The sequence below is a fragment of the Sminthopsis crassicaudata genome, chromosome 3 (assembly GCF_048593235.1).
Source record: "Sminthopsis crassicaudata isolate SCR6 chromosome 3, ASM4859323v1, whole genome shotgun sequence".
Lineage (NCBI taxonomy): Eukaryota > Metazoa > Chordata > Mammalia > Dasyuromorphia > Dasyuridae > Sminthopsis > Sminthopsis crassicaudata.
This window is the reverse complement of record NC_133619.1, coordinates 625,893,822-625,915,711: the sequence shown is the minus strand read 5'-3', so window position 1 is coordinate 625,915,711 and position 21,890 is coordinate 625,893,822. Positions and strand designations below refer to the sequence as shown.

At 48.0% G+C, this 21,890-nt stretch overlaps 1 protein-coding gene across 4 annotated transcripts in view; it reads left to right on the top strand.

Moving 5' to 3' along the window:
* Nucleotides 1–21,890, top strand: part of KCNAB2 (potassium voltage-gated channel subfamily A regulatory beta subunit 2) — a 183,261-nt gene that overhangs the window by 126,149 nt on the left and 35,222 nt on the right. For all 4 annotated transcript variants that reach the window (XM_074306443.1, XM_074306440.1, XM_074306442.1 and 1 more), the window contains 2 exons: nt 20,169–20,212; nt 21,597–21,634. In XM_074306443.1, coding sequence (XP_074162544.1) covers nt 20,169–20,212; nt 21,597–21,634 — 82 coding nt within the window. The remainder of the gene's footprint in view (nt 1–20,168; nt 20,213–21,596; nt 21,635–21,890) is intronic.

Here is a 21,890-nt window from a genome sequence, read left to right as displayed (position 1 = left end):
CAAGAAGCTTCCATGGCTCCCTGTGGCCTCTGGGGTAGAGCTCTTCAGACAGACTTGGTCCCTCCTGCTGTCTCGGCCTTTACTCCCTTTTGGGCCCTCAGTGTCCAGCCCAGCTGCCCCTTGTCCACCCCTGACATCTCTCCCTGGCTGTTCTGGGACCTCTCCCTCCTCACATCTGTCTCCCAAGATTCTGGCTTCCTCTGGCTGGGCTCCAGAGACAGGGAGGCCGGAGCTGGGCCTGGGTCAGAAGGAGGCCCAAGTTAGACGCTTACCAAGCTGTGTGACCCTGGACCAGTCACTGAACTTGGGATTGCCTCAGAAGCACCTCCCAGAGCCTGAACCACACAGCCCTGCACAGGGCCTACTGTTACTGAACGTTGAAAAGCTCTTAGCACAACCCAGGCATATGATAGGAGCTAAATAAATGCTTCTTCCCCCTCAGGACCATCCTCCAGCATGAGATCTCTCCACCCCCCTTTGACTTTTTACTTGATTTTTTTGTATTTGCTTCCCTGAATACGTGTCCCATATTCCACCAGTACAACATCAGGTCCTTGAGAGCCCGAGGCTCTCATTTGTGTGATATCTGCAGCGTACAGCACTCAGCACACAGTTATTTTTCTATTTGTGTCCAGTTCTTCTGACCATTTGGGGTTTTTGGCAGATATTGCAGCAGTTGGCCATTTTCTTCTCCGGCTCGTTTTACAGATGAGGAAACTGAGGCAGGCAGAGTGAAGTGACCTGACCAGATCACACAGCTAGGAAGTGTCTGAGGTCACATTTGAACTCACCAAGGGAAGTCTTCCTGACCCTAAGCCACCAAGTAGGCAGCTGGGTGTAAGAGCCAGAGCACTGGGCTTGAGTCCAGCCATTAATAATCTATGACCCAGAGCCAGTCTTAGAACCTTATAACCTCAGCCTCAGTTTCCTGATCTGTAAAAAGACAGGTAACCCCCTGATGACCTTTTCCCTTTCAGCTCTAAATCCGGGCCCCTAAATCCTTATCGAATGGAACATTCTGTGAACGTGCACAGTATGCAGAGCCAGCTAACACTTAATTCACTGGACAGTCGGTCCTGGAGACCCTCCAGAGTGCAGAGGCCCATCAGCCTTGGCTCCCTCGAACCCTGCTTTCTGCCTCTGCTCAGATCTCCCCAGGATCCGGTTCTCTGCTGCTCTCTCTTCGTTGGGTCTGCCTTCCCCAAAGATGCTCAGGGAAGAGCCAAAGGAAGAGAAAGCCGAATGAAACCGGGGCGCTCCCTCAGGGACCGTTTGGGTGACAGCTTCCCCCGAGTTCTGCATCCCTTATATTTCGGGGTGTATTTTTTCAGTCAATTCTCAACGAGGAAGTCCGTCAGAAGCCAACCTACAGGATTTATTTTTAATTGGGATTGTAGTTGTAGCCCACTTTGGCTCAAAGCATTGGCTCCTGGAATAATGATGGGACAGAGACGGGGAGAGTCAGGCAATAAGCCTTTATGAAGCACCTACTGTATGCCAGGGTCCCACCCTGGCCAGAGACTTCTTGTGCCATTCGCTTCTCAGCACGCTTGAGCAGCACAGAGCACCCACAGAGCTCTGTTGAGTGCCTGCCATGTATGGTGCTTCTCAGTGATTAGAACCAGGAAGAATTCACCAGAAATCAATCAGCAAGTGCTTCTCAGGCGCCTGCCATGTTCCGGGCACTGGGTGGGGGCCCCGGGACCCAAAAACAAGAGATGAAAAGGTCCCTGACCACAAGAAGCTTCTATCAGGGGAGCCACTTGTGCCCATCAAACACAGAGCGTACCTCTACACTAATACAGGTAGTGAAGGGAGAAGATTCCTGGCATGGGCCCAGAGCTCTGGAGATGGGATTATAAAGGAATTTACATCCAATCTCAGACACCCTCCGGGGAGCTTGGGCAAATCTTTTCATCTCTGTCTGCCTCAGTTTCCTCATCTGCAAAATGGGGAGTGAATAATGGTGCAGAAACAAAAAACCAATCAGCCCCTGCTCTCAAGGAGCTTGCATTCTGTCCCGAGGGAAATATTTTATAAGATTCAACATGATAAATACAAATGAGAAGTGGTATGTTGTTACTGTGCAGGTCCCATGGCAACTTAGAGAGGATCAGTGTATCTCTGATTGGGAAGAAAAGATAAGGGACCAATGCTCCCCAGCGGTCAAAGCTCTAGAATGGCCAATGCCCCCAATGGTACTTGCCCTCAGTGGTCGATACCCTCCAATGGTCAGTGTCTCTTCACGGTCAGCGTCCCCTCATGGTCAGTGCTCTCCAATGATCAGTGCCATAATGGTTATTGTCTTCTAATAGTCAGTGCCCATAAGGGTCAGTGCCTTCCAATGGTCAGTGTCCCCTCATGGTCAGCACCCCCTCATGGTCAGCATCCCCTCATGGTCAGTGCTCTCCAATGGTCATTGCCCCCTCCCCCCAGTGCTCAGTGCCTCTCAGTGATCAGTGCTCTTCCACCTACCTGAAATTCCTTAGAAGACCCTTTGTAGGTACTTTGAATTTGCTTTTCCACGTCTGTGTTTCCCACCCAGGGGAATGTAAGTTCTTCGAGGGAAGGGACCGTTTCATGATTTTTTGTGTCTCCAGCATCTGGTCCCATGTCTGACGTACAGTGGATGCTTCAGGAGTGCTTGTGGAATGGCATGGAATGGAGTTGAAGCCCACCCAAGTTTAGAGCATTTTCTACTTCAAGTTGAAAAGACAGTACATGAGAGAGACAGAGAGAGAGAGAAGAGAAACGGGACAGAGGCAGAGCCTCCTTTTGATTAGAATTGTCTGCAATTTCCTGAATGACTGTGGTAGAATTAGAAGCTGGTTTGGGGAAGGTTGGTAGGATTACATAGTTTGTTCTGCTGGATTAAAGGGATTTAATACTGAAGGCACCGTCCACGGACTTAATATTGATCATTTCTTCCAGACTTGTGGGAGTCGTTTTTGTTTTTAAGATTTAGACAAATATGCAGGCAGGCATATGCATTCCCCTCCCTCCTCTCCCCCCTTCTCTCCATCCCTTTTTTTCAATGGCTGTCTCTCTCCCCACCTCCCCCACTTCCATCCTCCCTCCTCTGTCTGTCTCTATCCATGTCTCTTTGTCTCTCTCTCTCTCTCTCTCTCTCTCTCTCTCTCTCTCTCTCTCTCTCTCTCTCTCTCTCTCTCTCTCCCTCCCTCTCTCTCTCTCTCCCTCTCTCTCTCTCTCTCTCTCTCTCTCTCTCTCTCTCTCTCTCTCTCTCTCTCTCTCTCTCTCTTTCCCTCTCTCCCTCTCTCTCTCCCTCTCTCTCTCTCTCTCTCTCTCTCTCTCTCTCTCTCTCTCTCTCTCTCTCTCTCTCTCTCTCTCTTTTCTCTCCCTCTTTCTATTTCTTTATTTCTCTTTCTCCCTTTTTATTTCTATTTCGCTCTCTGTGTCTCTCTATATCTCTCTGTCTTTCTGTCTCTTTCTCTCTGTCTCTGTCTCTGTCTTTGTCTCTCTCTCTTTCCCTTCCTCCCTCCCTTTTTCTTTATGTCTCTCTTCTTTTTTTCTTTTTTCTCTCCCTCTATTTCTTTCTCCCTTTTTGTTTCTATTTCTCCCTCTCTCTGTCTCTCTTACACACACACACACACACACACACACACACACACACACACAACTATTATACCTCTGGTCCTTCCCCCTGAATCTCTTGGACCATCCATTTAAAAAACGTCAATGTTGAGCACCACTTAATCCATCCTGAAGACAATGTGCTGTTGGATGGGCAGTTTTTGCCATTTGAATTAAAGATAAGAATATTCTGTCAGAATCCCCAAAGGGCCATATGTCAGTGCCTTTCCCTTCCCCCTCCCCCTCCCCAGCTTTTCTTCTGGATATCAACACATGGCACAGATTTTCAGCTGAGGTCTAAGCTGCTCGTCCATAGACCCCAGTGATCTCACAGAGTTGGGAGAAAAGGGTGTTTTTAATGGACGATTTGATGTGTCTGTGATCTCCTCCATGTGGCCACTCCCTCCGCCTATGGCCACAGACGGCAGCCTCCCCGCACCTTCCTCTCTGTGACCTGTCTTGTGTCTGTTGTCTCGTGCGTGGAAGATTTTCCGTGGGTTTCCACCCAAAGAGCTGAAGGTCTTGCTCTTGCTCTAAAGATTCTGCCTGGATTTCAGTGGTGCATATGGGCCGTCCACTGGTCTTCTTAACCTTGAATTGTCCCGTATGAGCAGCATCTTTTTTCTTCCAATTGTTCGTTGGTTAGTGTTGTGATGGAGCTTATTGACGCCCCGGCTCATACCTTGGGCTGGATTTTTTTTTTAAAAGAATCAATGACTTCACTGGTGAATTAATTACCCTCCTCCCAATTCAGGTTGTCAGTAACTGCTCCACAATTTACAGTCCAGGCCACATAACTTGCCCAATGTCACCTGGCCAGCGTGTGTCAGGGTGGGATTTGAATCCAGGTCTTTCTGACTCTGGGCTTGATTGCCTTTGGAAAATCACACTGGGCCCTTGCTGTCAAAAGGCCCGACTTTTCAACAATAATATCCTTCCCATAATCTGAGCTACCTTTCTTAGTCTGGCCAGGGTCCCAGTGGAGCAGTTGGGCCCTTCATGACCTTGAGTCAAAGGCCCGACTTTTCAACAATATCCTTCCCATAATCTGAGCTACCTTCCTCAGTCTCACCAGGCTTCCAATGGAGCAATTGTGTGTTCTGCTGATGTCTGGCTCCTGGCCATGACCCACAAAATGCTACAACCTCAGTTATAGCTCACTTCAATTATTCTGGTCAGTAGAGAGTCCTCACTTATGCCTCGAGGGGCTTACCAATTTTCAAGGATTCAGATGCCACAAAATCCCTGCGAAAGTGACAGGCCAAAATTTGATGGGAGATGTTTTAGGGAGTCCACCAGGGCATCTTTGTATTGGTGAAGTGCAGGAGCCAATTAAGAGAGATTTCTGGTCAACAGGGATAAGCCGGCTCTTAATACAGTAGCAATAGATTATTTTCCAGGCTGAAGATGGATTTCCAAAGAATAATGAAATGGGGCTGAGGAGAAGGGAGGAGGAGGAGGGAACTGTACTCATGCTTCAACTGTGATGGTTTTTACTGAAATTGATTTTTTTTCTTCCCCAAAAATGGGGGGGGCTAAATCTTTAACCATGGTGGGTGACCTCCCTTTTGACCTGAGTAGTGTCCCCACAGTTTTGGCTCACGATCTCTAATTCTGCTGCTGATAATAATAATAATGGCAGCAACAACAACTCATACGTATGTAGGGCTTCAATATTTATACACTTTCTTCCACCCCAGATGCTCCTCCTCAGATGACAGGGAATCCTGCTACCTGGAAACCACACACATGAAGAACAAGGGGGGCTGCTCCTTCCCAATCCCAAATTGTCTGGCCGGACTTGAAGGGGAAATAGCTGAAATCAAATAACCCAAAAAAATTATATTCTGAATATGGCGAGACGTTCCAAGAAGTCCCCGGGAGTTTCCTTTTACCATGAATATGAATGTCAATTCCCTGTCCTGACAGGGTCCCATGTAGCCTGGCCCTGTTTCCAAAGAGTCATTAGTGAGTAAGAGTGTCCCATGAGCCCTCTGTCATCGACTTCTGAGGATCATTGGTACAGCAGAGTAATCTTCCTGCCTATTAGTCAGACCCAGGTTTTTAAGGTCACGTCTTCTCATCTCCCTCCCAAGCCTGTTAGCAGGAGGTCCCCCAAGGTGAGCCAGCCTCGAGGCTCCGTTTCTATTCCTCAGCCCAAGGGTGAATTGGTGACTGGCGATGGATTAAGTCATTGCCTTTCCTAAAGCTCAATTTTGGATTTCCCAGAGTCAGCAATGCCTTAACTAACCACTGCACAACACTCTTCCATGTACAGAGGTTTTTCCAGGTTTCAAATTCAGTAAACTAATAATAATAATAATAATAATAATAACTAACCACAGCTGACATCTATAGAGGGCTTTAGAGTCTACCCAGTGCTTTACAAACAACCCATTTGCTCCTCATGACAACCCTGAGAGGGAGCTACTATCACTATCCTCATTTTACAGATGAGGAAACTGAGGTAAACAGAAGTGAAGAGACTTGCCTGGAGTCACGCAGCTAATAAGGGTCAAAAACCTGATTTGAACTCAGGACCTCTTGACTCTGGAGCCATCACTGTACATACTGCGATATATATGCCTAACTTCATCATCATCAGTATCATAATCTATACCGTAGCATTACGCAAAGCACTTTACCAATGTCATCTCATTTGATCCTCACAATAACCCTGGGAGGTAATAATAACCTTTTATTATGAGACCCATTTTTCAGATGAGGAAACTGAGGCACAGAGCTTTTAAGTGGCTTGTCCAGGGTCACGCTGTAAATGCCTAAGGCAGATTCAAATTCATGATCAAACTTCCTGACTCCAGACAACTCTGAAGAGGCGGTGGTCCCTCTAGTTGCTGCACCTGAATTATTTTTCAGTTCTAGACCTAACCTTTTAGCAAAGAAGCACTGGACATGACAGACGGGAAAGCCTCTTGAGAGAGCGTTCAAGGGTGTGTCATTTGAGAATGGAGCGGGGGGTGGGGGGGTTAGTGCCATCTGCTGAATGCTAGCAGTAGGAAGACAGAAGCAAAACAACTCTTGGCTTCGAGGAGCTTACAATCTATTGGAAGGGTAACCCCAAGTATCTGTACAGAATAAATGCCAGGTAGTCTCGTGGTGGAAGGGTGACCAGGGAGAGGTGCTGGATGGGAGCGGGGCAGAGATCAGGAAAAAGTTCCTCATGTAAGAGGGGACGCCTGAGATTCTAAGACGGGTAAATGAGAGAGAAATAGTCACGGGGACGTCCACTTTGGCCAGACCCCAGTGTATGTGAAAGAAAGTCAGTGAGTGATTAGCCTTAAAAAGTGGATCCCATCCAGGTCGTGGGGGGCTTTAAATGTCTAACACAGGAGTTGCTGTTTGGTCCTGGACTCGGTACAGGCGAGCCTATGGTGCTGAGGAGGAGACGGCGAGCATCAGGAGACCCTGGGGCCTAGTGGGAGAACACTGGATGTGAAGCCGGGAAGATCTGGATTCAGATCCTACCCTGGCATCCCCAGTGGTGTGAGTCACCCCCTTCTACCAGCCTGATTGATCTGGGTGTGATTCAGTGACTTCTGAGCTTGCTTTTTGCTCTAGTTCTCATGATCTATCTGCACACTTGGGCAGTTATATGGAGAATGGCTGGAGAAGGGGAGAACCTGAGGCCGGGAGATGTGTCAGGAGCCAAGACAAACCCTAATCGATGAACAGCTCTGGGGCCACGTGGCAGAAGTCAGAACCAAAGAGCTAAACCGGCCTCAGAGGCCATCCGTCTGACCCTGCCTGAAGCAGAGCCCCTCCACAGTCCCCAACAAATGGCCTTCCGCCTTGAAGACCTCCGTAGAGGTGGAGAAACTTGTTCCCTTTGAGAAGAGGTGATTCCTTCCCACCCTTGGGGAGTTAACTTCATACTTATAACAGGGGTTTTTAACACCCTTTTTTATATCTTGGACTCCTTGAGAAGTCTGGGGAAGCCTATGGACCCCTTCTCAGAATAATGTTTCTAAATGCATAAAATAAAACATGTAGAATAACAAGAGAAATGAATTCTATCAAAATGTAATTATAATTATAAATATAATTCTATTTATATATATATATATATATATATATATATATACATATATATATAATTATAAAGGAAAATTTGAAAGCAAGATTCATGGACCCCACTTTAAGAACTCCTGGGTTGGGAGATCAAACACAGACATAAATAACCTTACTATACAATATTGCATAATAGGTACCTTCGAGAGAGTCAGAACAAAGCACTTTGTGAGCACTAAGCAGGTGAGATCACTGTAGGCTTCCTGGAGAATTTGGCACTTGATTTAGGGCAGAAACTATGGAATGCCTCCGAGTGTGTGTCCCAGAAGCCTGTGTGGTAGGAGAGTTCAGGCGGGTCACTGCTTTTTCCTGACTTAGCTTCTCTCTGAGTTCATAGTAAGTGGGTAAAAAGGCCCTGACCTCCCATGAAAACTCGATGTTTGAAGCTCGTTAGGAAGCCAGCTTTTGAGCTCTTTTTTGGATCATTCACACGTGCTTGATGATCAACTGACCGCTCTCTGGGAGCGGTCGCATTACAGTGCCCCCGACCACAAAGTAAGCTCGAGTGTCCATGTCTAACCTTCCTGTGAATATTTGGTGGGCATATAATGAAGCCTAGGAAGGCAAGAGATATTATTGCTCAGACTATCCCTGTGTGGCCAAAGAGGGTTTGTTTTTTCTGCATAGTGGGTGACAATGTGGGAGATGATTCCAAAGCCAGGTAGAAGTAGAATGCAGACTTCCGGGTGAGCAAAGAAAGCTCCTTCCTCCACCCCTGTTCTCCTCTGCCCTGTCCCCCCAAAGCATAGCTTTGGCTCTGGAGTCAGTGTATCAGAGATCTTAGGTTTCCAGTGTGGAATCTTCCTCCACAAGGACAGAGTGCAACTCATCTATAAATTAGAGTTGGCTGATTTTTTTTTCCCTGAGGCAATTGGGGTTAAGTGACTTGCCCAGGGTCACACAGCTAGGAAGTGTTAAGTATCTGAGACCAGATTTGAACTCAGGTCCTCCTGACTTCTGGGCTGGTGCTCTATCCACTGCGCCGCCTAGCTACCCCAAGATGGCTAAGATTGAGAGAGAGATTAGGCAACTCTTCTATAGTCACTTAGCAAGTCAACATTCGAAGTAGAATTTGAACTCAGGCCTTCCTGAATGCAAAACTAACATCCGGTGCCCCAGTGCCTCGGACCCAACTTGAATATTGGGTTCTTTTTGCTCCGGCCAACAGCATCTCCTCCTGGGAGACCAACACAAGAACTCCATCAAGCACTTTGCTTTGTTCCCCCCCCAAAAAAAAATCCCATTTGAATAAGGTCCTAGGAGAGACAGTTTATGTCCATCTTGTTTGCTCCCCCAAATGTTCCCTCTCTTGGCTTCTCTGTGGCCCCCAGCTGAGTCCTCCGTCCCGAGCCTTGCCCCTGGAGCTCGCCCCAGAACTGGGCTTCTCCCCGGGAGCAGCAGAGGGCTTGCAGAGCAGCTGTGTGCTCACACAGGCTCTGGAGCGAGTGGCCGCCATCCGAGTTCCCTGTCAGGGGGAGAGACAGCCCAGTGGATCCCGATTCATTAATAATGGATTGCCAAACTCTTCCTGCTCAGCTCACTGGCCACCTAATTGACTTAGGAGAGGGCTCAGCAGCTTTCACGGCGGTGCCCCAGTAGTCGGCCGGCCCCCTCCAGAAGCCACCGAGAAGGCACCCGCAGCCCCCTCGGGGCTCCGGGGATATCTGCCCCTCCCCTGGACTCCGGGGCACAAGTTACATCATGCATGGCAGCGACTGTGACATGGCACCTGGGAGTGGATTTTCTCCCTTTCCCGGGAAGAAGTGAGAAACTAAGAGGTTCTTTTCCCCTTTTGCTCCAAGCCTACGAGAAACTGCTCTTAGAGGACAGCCATCCTCGGGTGAGTTAAAGAACGAGACGAAACTTTGGGAAACTGTCTGGGAGCTCACCGCGAGATCGGCAGGGGAGGAAGGCAGGGCACTCCCCAGACAGCCAGGATGTGAGAGGGAGGGCGAGATGGCATCCACGTCTCCTTGGAGAAGGCATCGTAGGGCTCCTTCCTGGATACTCACTCCTCTTCCTTTTTGAAAGATCCGCCGAGGAAAGATGCTCCTGGCTCTCGGAGGCTTTTCTTCTCCTTCACCTTTGACGATCCTTGAATGGCCTTTTTGATTCTTCACCTCCCCATGAATCAACTGCACTCCAGCTTCTGGAGGACGAGCTGCTGGGGATAGAGAAGGCAGCGAGAAGAAGAAAAAAGAGAGAGAGAGAGACCCCAAGGAAAGTTGGCCACCATGCAGGTGTCTTTTGTGTGTTCAGAACACAGCCTGAAGGGTCGAGGTGCCGAAGACCGGCTCAATAGGCAGAATGCCGGCAGCCCCAGCCTGGGCACCAGGAGCAAGTTCCGGGCGGTGGCCATGGTGGCCCGGAGCCTGGGACAGCTGTCCGTGCACAATGTCCCTCCATCCAGCGACCCGAACATGAAGCAGCCCGGGATGAAATATAGGTAGGAGCAGAAGCCACGATGCCCTTTGGGGAGTGGGGAGCTGCCGCCCGTATTCCTTGTCAGATTGTTTAAATCTGCAAATCCCTGCTCTTTCTGGCTCGGACAGCTCGTGCTGTTGTGTAGCTAGGATGGGCTATTTTTAGGGCTTGGTGAATTTGTTGAAGAATAAAAATGAGCCCCAGTGTCGGCCACGAGTTTTATGCCCTCCCTGTAGCAGCAGAAGGGATGTCCCTGGAGATTTTCTTCCTCTCTTTAACCCTTATCGTGTGGTCCTTGTGCAGTCACAGGAAGCCGCCGTCGAGCCACCTGTTCGTTTCTCCCCCTTCCTTTGAACTTCTGGGACTGGGCGTAGAGACCAGGACTCTTGGGTTGTGGTCTCTCCCTGGAGGGAGCCCACACAAGGGCAAGGTGATGAGCATAGGTGATATCCTTTCAGCTAAATAGTCTAGCACCGGTTCCATTTTTGTACACTACGCAATGAAATATGAAAAGAAATGAATCGCGGATCCCTGAACGCACGAGTTAGATCATTCTCTCCCCCCCGGGTTTGAGTCTTTCTCTGTTATTGCAACTTAAACTTTAGCACAGACAAATATCAGCCAAACAAGGCTTTGATTTTTTTTTCACCAATTTCTAGCTAATTTGAATAAGATCTCAGGAGAGACAATTTATGCCCATCTTGTTTGCTCCCCCAAATGCTCCTCTTTTGGCTTCGCCATCTGTGGCCCCCAGCTGAGCCCCTGCCTTGCCCCTGGACCCCACCCCATAACTGGGCTTCTCCCTGGGAGCAGCAAAGGGCTTGCAGTCCGGGGAGTGATTGGGAAATCTCTCTCTGCACCCTTGCCTGCCGGCCACCCGCGCCCTCCCTAAATGGCGTGGGAATTGGGGACAAAGGCCCATGTTCCACGCTTTGTATCCCCACGGCTGCCAAAGGAAAGACCCCAGAAATCATTTCTCCTTTTTCCTGTTGCTTGACTCTCGTTAGGAAACCATTTGTGGACACAATAGATGCCTACTCTGTGATTTCTGCTTGCTAGCTAATGGGATTCTGTTAAGTTTTACTTAAGTAACCCTCTGGGGATGGACTCAAGGTAATATGATCTGGGGCTTCAGTGTTTCTGGTGCCTGTGGGACTTCTTAGTCAAAGGCAGGATGGTGTTGCAGGAGCAGCAGACCTGGGTTCGAGTCTCAGCTCTGGGTGAGAAACAATTCACTTATTTCTCTGTGCATCAGTTTCCTCATCTGCAATATAGAGGCAGTAATACATATGGCCTGGTAGAAAGATCTAGCTTTAATGCCTACCGGACATATAGCCATAAATATGGCACACCTCCACATACTTATAGCATATCTCAGTGCCCAAGGCCCGTAAGGTAGGGAATTTCCACAGTGGAAGTTCCCTTCATTGGTCTGGACTGAGACCAGGATTTATACAGCTCACCTCACATGGAAGAAAATACTTTCTGAAGCTACAAAAGTAATGTGATCTGTGCTATTATTGCTTCAAAAGCGATCCACCCTGTGGAAAATAGGAGTCTTTCTCTGCAGGTGCTCTCCTGGTCCGTGTCGGTTTTTAGGCCAGAAATCCGAGCTGCCAGTTCCTACCCTCTCATTTGTGAAACTTTATTTCCAGATAGGAAAGAGACAAATCTCTATTTTTTTAGTTCCTCAAATATTAACAGTATCAGAAGAAACCATGAGTTGTGGCAATTATTCTCTAAGATGGTCCATCTTCTATAATATAAAATTGCAGTCAGACAGAGAATTTATGGAGAGATTAATGCAATCGGTCTTAAATTGTAAATTAAATAAAGTTCCCCAAACCAAACCCATTTCTCGTTTCTAAAGAATCACTTCTAGACTTATATGTGTAGGGATGAATCTTAAAATAGGCCTTTTTTTGGCCAAAAGGTCCCGTCCTCGTTTGTCCATAAGGTTTGAGAGTCTCTACAGGTCGCAGGAAGCTGTGACCTGACTTGAAGAAAATGACAGGTTTCCTTTTGTAACATCCATGGCTTGTAAATAAAAATCTATAATAAAAAAATATATATCCATGGCTAACCAGAATATTGGGGGTATCTAATAGAAAGCCTTCAACAATCTAATAAAAGCTTTTATTCTTGGCATGTAATAAGCGCTTAACAAATACTTTTCCATTTATTCTTAACCAATAACTGGAAGAGCAAAACAGGAGGAATTCTTTTTTCTAAGAGCCTGAGAGAGATTTGTGCGGTCAAGAAACAGAGATTATTATTGATGTGTCAGGTGGGAAATTTGCTAGCTATAACCATCAGGCCCTAACATGATCAAGAAGGATGATCATCAAGAGAGAACTTTGAAAAGTGTGAAAATCTCTTTAGCCTTAGTTTCATGGTGTATCATGGGCCTCTCTCAGATTATTATTCTTAAATGCACAAAACAAGAGCCATATGATCATAAAAGAAGCCAATTATATTGAAATATATTTATCAAAACATTTTTTAAAACCAAACTCAGGGATCCGAGTTAAGAATCTTTGTGCTAAACCAAAACAATGGCCCAGTTATCTTTTATAACTGAAGATGGGAGTTGCAAAATTATAATTTATTATCAGTAAATGTTTGATTTGTATACCTACTTTATATACCCAGGGGTCACATAAAAATTTCTTGGGCAAAAAGGGGTCGTGAGTGGAAAAAGTTTGTTGTAGCCCTCTGCTAAGCACAGATGAAGTACTATTATTCGTATTACTGCCGCTCTGAGGGATGCATCCATCTAGGGGAATGGAGCCTGGGGAGCCGTAATCCTCGGAACTGTTTGTTCATTAGTGGACGGGTAGGTTTCGAGATCATGATTCCCCAGAGATCCAGAGAAGACTGGTCACATAAGGTAGAAACTGGCTCTGCTAATAGAGCCCAGAGAAAGATTCCCCCTCTCTTCAGGCCTACCCCTACTGTCAACACACCTGGTATGGTCGCTTTAGATGGGCTGAATCTATATAATAGTTAGACAAGTTAGACCTAAATAGCTCCAACCTGCAGGCTTCTATGTAGCCTTACTCAGAAAGGAAATTTTCCCCACACAGCAGAGTGCTAACTCTCCAGGTGTGCAAACCCCCCAAAGTGAGAGGCCAGCCTCTCCAGTCGATAGCTTCTGCAGTCGGGATGCCAGCGGGTCTCAGGAGTTGCTATACTGCTTTCCACACCCCCCCCACCCCAAGCCCATTTTATCGGTTCTTTAGGGCCATTAAAACTGCACTGCCTCGTCATTTCACAGCAAGCTATCTGTGATCTGCCCAGCACTGCCAAAGTTTAAGAAACTACATCCTTATCAAAAGAGTCTCTGACATATCAAAGAACCAAAACCCGTCGTACAGGTCGGAGGTGAAATATTTAACAGTAGTGAAATATTCAGTGGTTACACGATTCACGCCAATGATTTCTCCGGCCAAAGGTTATTCTAATGAGTCCTCATTAGCTATTTTTTCCATGCCACTGGAAAGATCTGAGGCAGAATTAATGAAGACCGAGGCCGTTTGCTTTGCGAGACTTTCGATCAGCTGTTTTATCATGATGTCAAGCTTTAATTGGGGAGAAAATGGCAGGAAATTTGATTTTCCCATTCTGAAAGTTTGGAGGCAGCCGTGTGTCAGCTGGCCCTGTCCAGATCACCCCAGAATTTGTTGATCTATATTTTTTCCCCTCCAGCAAGAAGTCTTCCTTTAAGGTTTCAGCCTAGGGATAAGCTGTCCCTTCTGGTTCTTTTTCCTTCTGCCTGGCAGCTGATGGCAGGATTAATAGCATCATTCTAACAGAGAATCAACTTGAGTGGAGCAGTCGTGGGATCAGGCTATGGCCCAGTTTTTTGTTCACTTATTCTTCAGGTTGACTGGCAGAGGAGCAGCTAGATATCCCAATTCTCTGTCCATATTCGATTTAAGGGGGAGAATGCGTCCCGTAAAAGTGGGCTGTATCTCATGCTAGTAAAATAAGACGGGAAGGAAATCTGAGGACACGGTTAACTAAAGTCGTGCTTCCTGAGGCTGCTGAGGACGGTCACTGTGGGAAACTGTGAGATGAAGAATAACGGAAGGGACAGAAGCCTGGAAGGACTGCACTTCAAAGCCCAGCCCTGCCCTGTCATTCCCCTGCTCTGTGACCTCAAGCAAGGATGTCAACTTCTTCATAGCTTTATTTAGAATGAGGAAGATGTTCGTTTGCTATTTTAATTTTGGGGGAAAAGGGTTTACAGAGAACTTAAAGAATAGTGATAGTGAAGTCAAAACAGAAGAAGAAAGAGGGATATGAAAGCATTTTCTTTAAATGCACAGATAGTGAAAGGAGTCCAAACACTTAGGATAGCATTAGAATACTGCAGTACTCTATAGTATCCCAAGATGGAAGATGGACTCACCAGAATTAACAAAGGGTCTCTTCCTAACAGCCCCAGGTTTGTTTCCCTTCTAGGAAATCCAGGCAATATCTGGAAGCCTGGAGTAGTCCTTTGGGGGGTGGGAGTTGCTGAAAAAGCGAGGATTATACGGATTGTCCGTGGGCCACTGGGAGTCAGTCCTTTGTGTTCAGGCCATGAAATAAAGTGTCCTCCAGGGGGAAGCACGGAATGGAACAGAAGGAAGTTCAAAGGGAGACATAAGCAAGAGCACAGCTTTGAAACGAGCATGACGGATTTATTAATCCTTTAAAAAGAACAAGCTGCAAATATTAGAAATTTGCCATTTCATTTACAGTCCCCTTTTTCTGTTCTCGTATATGGAAATGGCTGGGTTTGTTGGTGTTTCTCCATTTCATAATAACAAAAAATATAGTTTTTAAATGGAGATAATGATAGCTCTCAGTTATAAGGTTCAGTAAGCCGGTGGATATAAAAGCACCATGTAGCTATAAAGGATTAAAGTAAATGTAAGTGGAATTTATATTTATATGTGCGTGTGTGTATGTGTGTGTGTGTGTGTGTGTGTGTGTGTGTGTGGTTTTAAGGATATATATATGTATATATGTATATATATGTGTGTGTGTGTGGTTTTAAATATATATAGCATGCTCTTGTATAGAGAGAGCAAGAAAGAATGTGTGTCTATATATATACATATATATATAGAAAAGCTTTTGTGGGTCACTGATGAAGACACTTAGCATGGTTTGCTGCAGATGCTATTTAGTCTAGAATTTGGATTTTCCATTGGTTATAGAACTGGAAATAACCCTAAAGAATCTTTCCTTTTAAACTGGAGCTCAAACTGGTTGTTAAAAAAAAAACTTGCTTAGCCTCACATGAATAATAAGGAACAAGGACAAGATTTGAATCCAGATCTTCTGGTGCCAGATGCAGGGCACATCATGCTCTACCTTAAAAACAAACTCACAATTGTTTAATCCTGAATCTGCAGGCATGTGTTTGCCTGAGTCAGTTGTCTGAAAATTGGCTAGCTTGTCTTTAAGTGAGCCCTAAAGCATCCGTCCCCCACACTGAGCGTGTAGGCCCCTTTGTAAAATAGAAAACTTTGCCGAACCTCAAACAAGAGTTTGATCGTATCTATTGATTAAAAAATGTAAGTTAAGGGAAGTTGCCAAGAACTCAATAATGCTGTTAAGTAAACTTGCATTGGTTAAACTCAAAAGTTCGTGGATACATATGAAAAAATTAATACCCCTGTGTGCAAGACGGGAGGCAGTGTAGCAGAGTGAATAGAGAGCCAGTGACAGAGTCAGGAAGGCTGGTTCAGGTCTGGTCCGATCCATACCATGTGTGTGACCGTCAGCCACTCACCGAACACCTCTGACCCAGGCAGCTCTCTTACAGTGCTCATTCTAGATGTCTTGTAGTCACAGGTGGGCAATGTTCTAGAGCTGTAGTTATAGAGGGGTTATGTTATAGATAGGCTGTAGTTATAGGTGGGCTATGTTGTAGGTGGGTTATAGTTATGGCTGGATTGTTATAGATGGGCTGTAGTTATGGGTGGGCTATAGTCATGGATAGGTTATGCTATAGATGGATTATAATTACGCATAAGTTGTTATAGATGTTATAGACCATACCGATGAAGGGAGTTTCCCTCTGGGATACCCCCATACTAATGAAACCACAAGCCAACGCAGAGACAGAGAAGGGAGACAGAAAGAGATAAAGGACGCGTGAGGGGAAAAGGAGGAAGATAGAAATGCAGAGAAAGGAGCGAGGGATCATTGCAATCAGAGCGCCTGTGATCCTGGAAGGATTACAGTTTATCCCGATCTCTTTAAGTGTCATGTAGAGAGAAGATCCTTGAATCTGAAGTCAGAATACAAATGTTCAAACGTTAGCGCAGCTATTTGTGATGTGTGTGACCTTGAGCAAGTAAGTCACTGTAACCCTCTGTGTCCCGTTCTCCATTTGTAAAATGGAGGAGCAGGGCTTTGAGACCACTTCCATCTCTGCCATCCTGCGTGGCTTCAAATCTCAGCCCTGCTACCCTTAAGTTCTCTGGAAATCACTTTCTGTAAGGTCACATGTCAGGGAACCAACATAGATGCACATAAATATACACAAAATAAGTGCACAGCAGTTTGGAAGCCAAGACCCCAGTCCCCAAAGAGCCAAGTAGAGATTTGAGTCGGGGCGCCATATAGGAGACAACTGCGGTAGTCTGGGCAAGAAATGATGGCGGCCTGACCTAGGATCAGGGCTGTGGGAGTGGAGAGAAGTGACGTCAGAGACCATCTAGTCCAACCTTCTGGTTTTACAGATGAGGAAACTGAGGCTGAGAAAGGCAGATCCAAGACTTAGAAGCGCCCTCAGAGACTAGTGCAATGCTCTCGTTTTGTAGATGAGCCAAGGGGCTCAGAGGGATGCTCCAAGGACACATGTTATAGGAAGTAAAGGGGAGAGGCCGTGGCAGTCGGAACAGCAAGACTTGTCAATAAGGAAGAGTGAGGGACTGAGCATGGCGCCGAGGCTGTGAGGATGACTTGGGAGGAGGCCCTGTCACCCAACTTTCCCAGGATCAGTGACTTAGGGGTCACCCCCGACACAAGGGGGGTGTGAAGCCTTAGCTTGTCACGGCCTGTACTGCAGATGTTTGTTGGGTCCTCGGACCCAGTCCCAGTTCCCTGTGGCAATGAATAACATAGCCAAGCAGAAAGAAACAGCCAACGAGTTTTGCTCAGACCAAGCATTTCAAAGTGCGGGGCGGGGTGGGGTGGGGGATTTTGTTTTTTTCCTAGTCACAGTTAACAAGAAAAATATCAATTAAGGCTCCTGTTGAGACTGGCTGGAGCCAGATATATTGATGTGCACTATTTGGGTGTATTTTTTTAAAAGCCATCATAAATTCAGAGCTCCCTCTGCCCTCTGTCTCTAGTGCTATGTCAAAAGCTACTTGATTTTCTTTTCAGATGATGTTTTCCTTATGAAAAAAGCCCTTTCGGAGTCTGTATTCTTCTGCTCCCTGACCTTTGAAGAGTACAAAGTCCCTTCTGTGCCAGTAGAATCTTATTTAAGGAAGAATCTTTCCTCCATAAGTCATTAAGAAACGATTAGGCAGATTGCCTTCCATTGGGAACGTAGAGAGGAGGCAGCCAGGCCACTTTTCTAGTGCCTTACATTTCTACAGCATGTCAGACATTTTCCTGAGGGCTTTAATGTGACTTAATGAGAGGTAGGCAGGAGATGTGGAAACTGAGGCCCAGGGGCTCCTGGGAGGAGAGTGGCAGAGCCTCGGTCACCCGTTTTCCAACGGTCCCCTTCCCATGTCCTCCCCTTCGGCCCCTCGCTGCCTTCCCTAGGGCCAGGGTTTGATCCCTGGTGACAATCAGGAGGTTTAAAGGTGCAGTGAATTAGGGGAATCCTGACATGTCTAAGGGCAAAAAGGAATTCCTAGGACTTGGATCTTGAAAGGATCGAGGAGATCCTGCCCCCATTTTACAGATAAGAAAGCTGAGGCCCAGAGACCTGTAATGATTCAATCAGTAAAGGAGCATTTATGAAGCACAACACATAGTAGGCGCTTAATAAACATTGGTTGGTTGCCAGGCTCTACATGTGAGGGATTCAGAGACAAATAAAAACAGTCTCTGCCCCTAAGGAGCTCACACAATAATGGGGACACAAGATGCAAGTTACTGTGTTGTACCAGCATCAGGTAGCAGTCCCAAAAGTCCTCGTGCAGTTGTAAGCTTCACTCACTTCAGAAACATAAAGACTAATTATTGACGTCTGTAAGCACTTTGCAGCTTCTTGTTGCCCAGTACAGTGCTGGGTTCATATGTGATTTCAGACACTTCCAGCTGTCTAGACAGATCACGTCACCCCGTGTGCCTCAGTTTCCCCATCTGTAAAATGAGCTGGAGAAGGAAACGGCCAACCCCTCTAGTGTCTCTGCCGAGAAAACCCCCAATGGGGTCGTGGAGAGCTGGACATAGCTGGGAAAGACTGAGCAACAACAGGGCCTCTCATTAAACCTCCATTAATGGCTGCCCTGTGTCGATTTGTGACTCTGGCAAGTGGGGTTTGGGCTTGGCCGTGGAGCCCAGAGCAGCCATGATCCCACAGGAAGTGGCCAGATCTGGGCGGGTGGGCGGGCCTTTCAGCCGCACATCTGTCAGTTCTTCCCACCGAGTTCTCCTCGGGGCCCTCAGCCCCCCTGGACTGCTGGTAGCAGCACCAAAATACCTGGTGGCCAGAGATGTAGGCCTGGCCCAGCTTCCTCCTGTGGCCGGGCAACCTGGAAAGAGGTTAAAGGGAATGAGGCTCCTGGGAAACAGACTTGGGGCAGCCAGGTAACCCTGGGTAGGGCGCCGAAAGGCTTGAGTTCGAATCCAGCCGTAGACACTCACTCATTGTGTTACCACGGGCAATCACTTAGCCTCCCTCTACCTCAGTTTCCTCATCTGTGAACTGGGGCTATGAAGAGTCTCCTCCTCCTCCCTGGGAGGTTGTGAGAACTAAGTGAAATAATCATTGTGAAGTGCCTGGCATGGGGTCTGGCCCCCAGTGAGCCCTCCGTGCATGAGAGGTCTTAGAGGGCCTCCTGAAGGGCCCTCCTCCAGGGCAGCAGATGGGAGGCCGAGCAGCCCCTGAGCCCCTTCAGCCTGCGGCAGCGGCCTCTCCCTCCGGGCCTGCCCAGTTAGGACGGGGTTCTCCAGCTGAAGATGAAGTGGTCGTCCAAGCCCCCAGGACCCCGCCGCCATCAAGGCCCTCACTGCCAATCACGTCCCAGGCCTCGGGCTGCAGCCTGATGCACATTCAGACACGCCCACAGCACAAATTCTGCCTCCTTCAGCAGCCTCCATCGGGGAACAGGAATGTCAGCTAAGCCTCACAGGGCCCAGCAGCTGCCTCTGCCTCTAAGCTGCTCCCTTTCTCCGGGCCTCAGTTTTCCCATCTCTAAAATGGGTCTAATCACTCCCCCTCCCCACCTCGAGTGAGAAGCTGTTGAAAATGAATGAAGCTATAGACAAAAGTGTAGGGAGGTTCTCTCCCCATGGCCCAAGCTAACTGGTCCCGCAGACACATGTTAACAGTGACAGGCAGACTGATTAGTGGGTGATGGGAGTTTGTGTCAGGGCCCAGAGCCAGAGCCCCTGCTCTAACCCGCCTTCCTCCTCACCTTCCTTTTCATCCCTGGTGGAGGAGGGGGAGGAGGCTGACTTTGGTTCAGGTGCCAGTCTGCCTCTGACTGATCCTGAACTAGCCCCCTCCCTTCCCTAGCCCCAGCTTTATCCTCTGTGAAAGGAAGGTGTGACCATGAGGGTCTCCAAGATCCCTTCCAGCTCTGGATCTTTGGTCCAATAACATAAGAAACACCCGTTCCTGGTCTCCCCTTCTGTAACACCAGCCCCTTGCCTCTCCCGTCCCGAGACCCCGTTAAGTAGACTAGGTGAACAGCAGAAACAACAACCGTCCATGCTGCCGCAGCACTTTGGAGTCCCCGGGGAACTGGCTTTATTTTGGACCACTCCATCTTCCCGCTGACTGCCCCCTCCCCCTCAGAGCTCCCCCCGCCAGCCGCGTCGCACTGCCTCCGCTCTGGGCCGGCGAGCACTAATGCAGGACATTTATTTTGCAGGAACCTGGGGAAGTCTGGGCTGCGGGTCTCCTGCCTGGGCCTCGGTAAGTCGCCTCTCCCAGGTCCGGGCTGCATCCAGGGATGTCAGGCCGGGGAGGGAAGCTTTGTCTGAGGGGCAGCGGGACTCTGGCCCCCTGGGAAGTCAAGGAAGCCAAAGCCTGGCTCCTCGGTTGCCATGACAGCCAAGCCCTTGCGAGCTGAGCCGGGAGATAACTGCTGCTGGCTGGTGGGAGTCAGGGGAGGGAGGCTGGCCATGAGGCCCGGGCCCCTCCAGAAGCCCAGAGAGCCCCTTCTCAGGGCCTCCCAAACAGAAATGTGCTCTTTCCTCCAAATAACAAAGTCCAGCCAAGTGAAAAGTAGTCTGTCCCATGTTTGCATCTCAGGCCCTTTTTTCCTATCGTCACACTGCCCAGCCTTGTATCACTTTCCCCTCATCACACACACACCACACACACACACAAATTCACACATTCACACATCCACACACACTCACACAATCATTCACAATCACACAAACACACACCCCCCTCACACAATCATTCACAATCACACACACACACACACCTCACACAATCATTCACAATCACACACACACACTCACACAATCATTCACAATCTCACACACACACCACACAATCATTCACAATCACACACACACACTCACACAATCATACACACCTCACACAATCATTCACAATCACATACACATTCACACAATCATTCACAATCACACACACACACACACACACACACCTCACACAATCATTCACAATCACACACACACAATCATTCACAATCTCACACACACACCACACAATCATTCACAATCACACACACACACACCTCACACAATCATTCACAATCACACACACACACTCACACAATCATTCACAATCACACAAACACACCATTAGCTCTCAGGAGAATTCCTCAGAAGGTGATGATGGGCTTCTGCTTCCTGGAAATCTTCAGACAAAAGCCGGATGACCTTGTTAAAGGATGTTGTGAGCTAATGGGAGGCCCCTCAGACACAAGTTGACCATGAAGGGCTCCAGGGGCTCGTTCCCCTCACAGCCGTGCTCACAGCCCCCCACTTCTCACCCGGCCTCTCTGTAGAATGAGTGAGCCCGGCGTCCCCTCTCTGTTCTGTGTCTGTGACTGCACAAGCCCCACTGAAAATTCAGTGTATTCTTTGGCTCACAGGCTCTGAGGATCTATAAGAACCCATCGAGCACCGCCACTGCCCGGGTGTGTGAGCCCTGAGCTCTGGGTGATCCAAATGCAGAGCAGAGAGAGATAGCCGCCTTCTCACCCAGAGCACTCTGACTGCCAGTCTCTTAAAGGACCCCGTGGTCAAGGGGGCGCCGGGCACCACCCCCCAGCTTGCCAGTTTAGAGGCTGTAATGTGTGCCTTTGTCTCCCTTGCAGGAACATGGGTGACCTTTGGAGGCCAGATCACCGATGAGGTAAGGATGTCTTTCTGCTTCCGGGGTCCCCTTTGCTCCCGACTTCCCACAGCCCGCTCCCATCCCCGGAGGGCTGCCCCTGCAGCCTTTGGAATCCCACAGTCTCAGCGTGGGCGCTTTCCTGCTCCCACTTCCTTCCCCATGGAAATGACCTTGATTTTGCTCTCTATTTATTCATCTTTGTACATAGGCTCATGGATCTGAAGCTGGGTGGGACCTGAGAGGCCACCTAGTTCACCCCCTCATGTAACAGGTG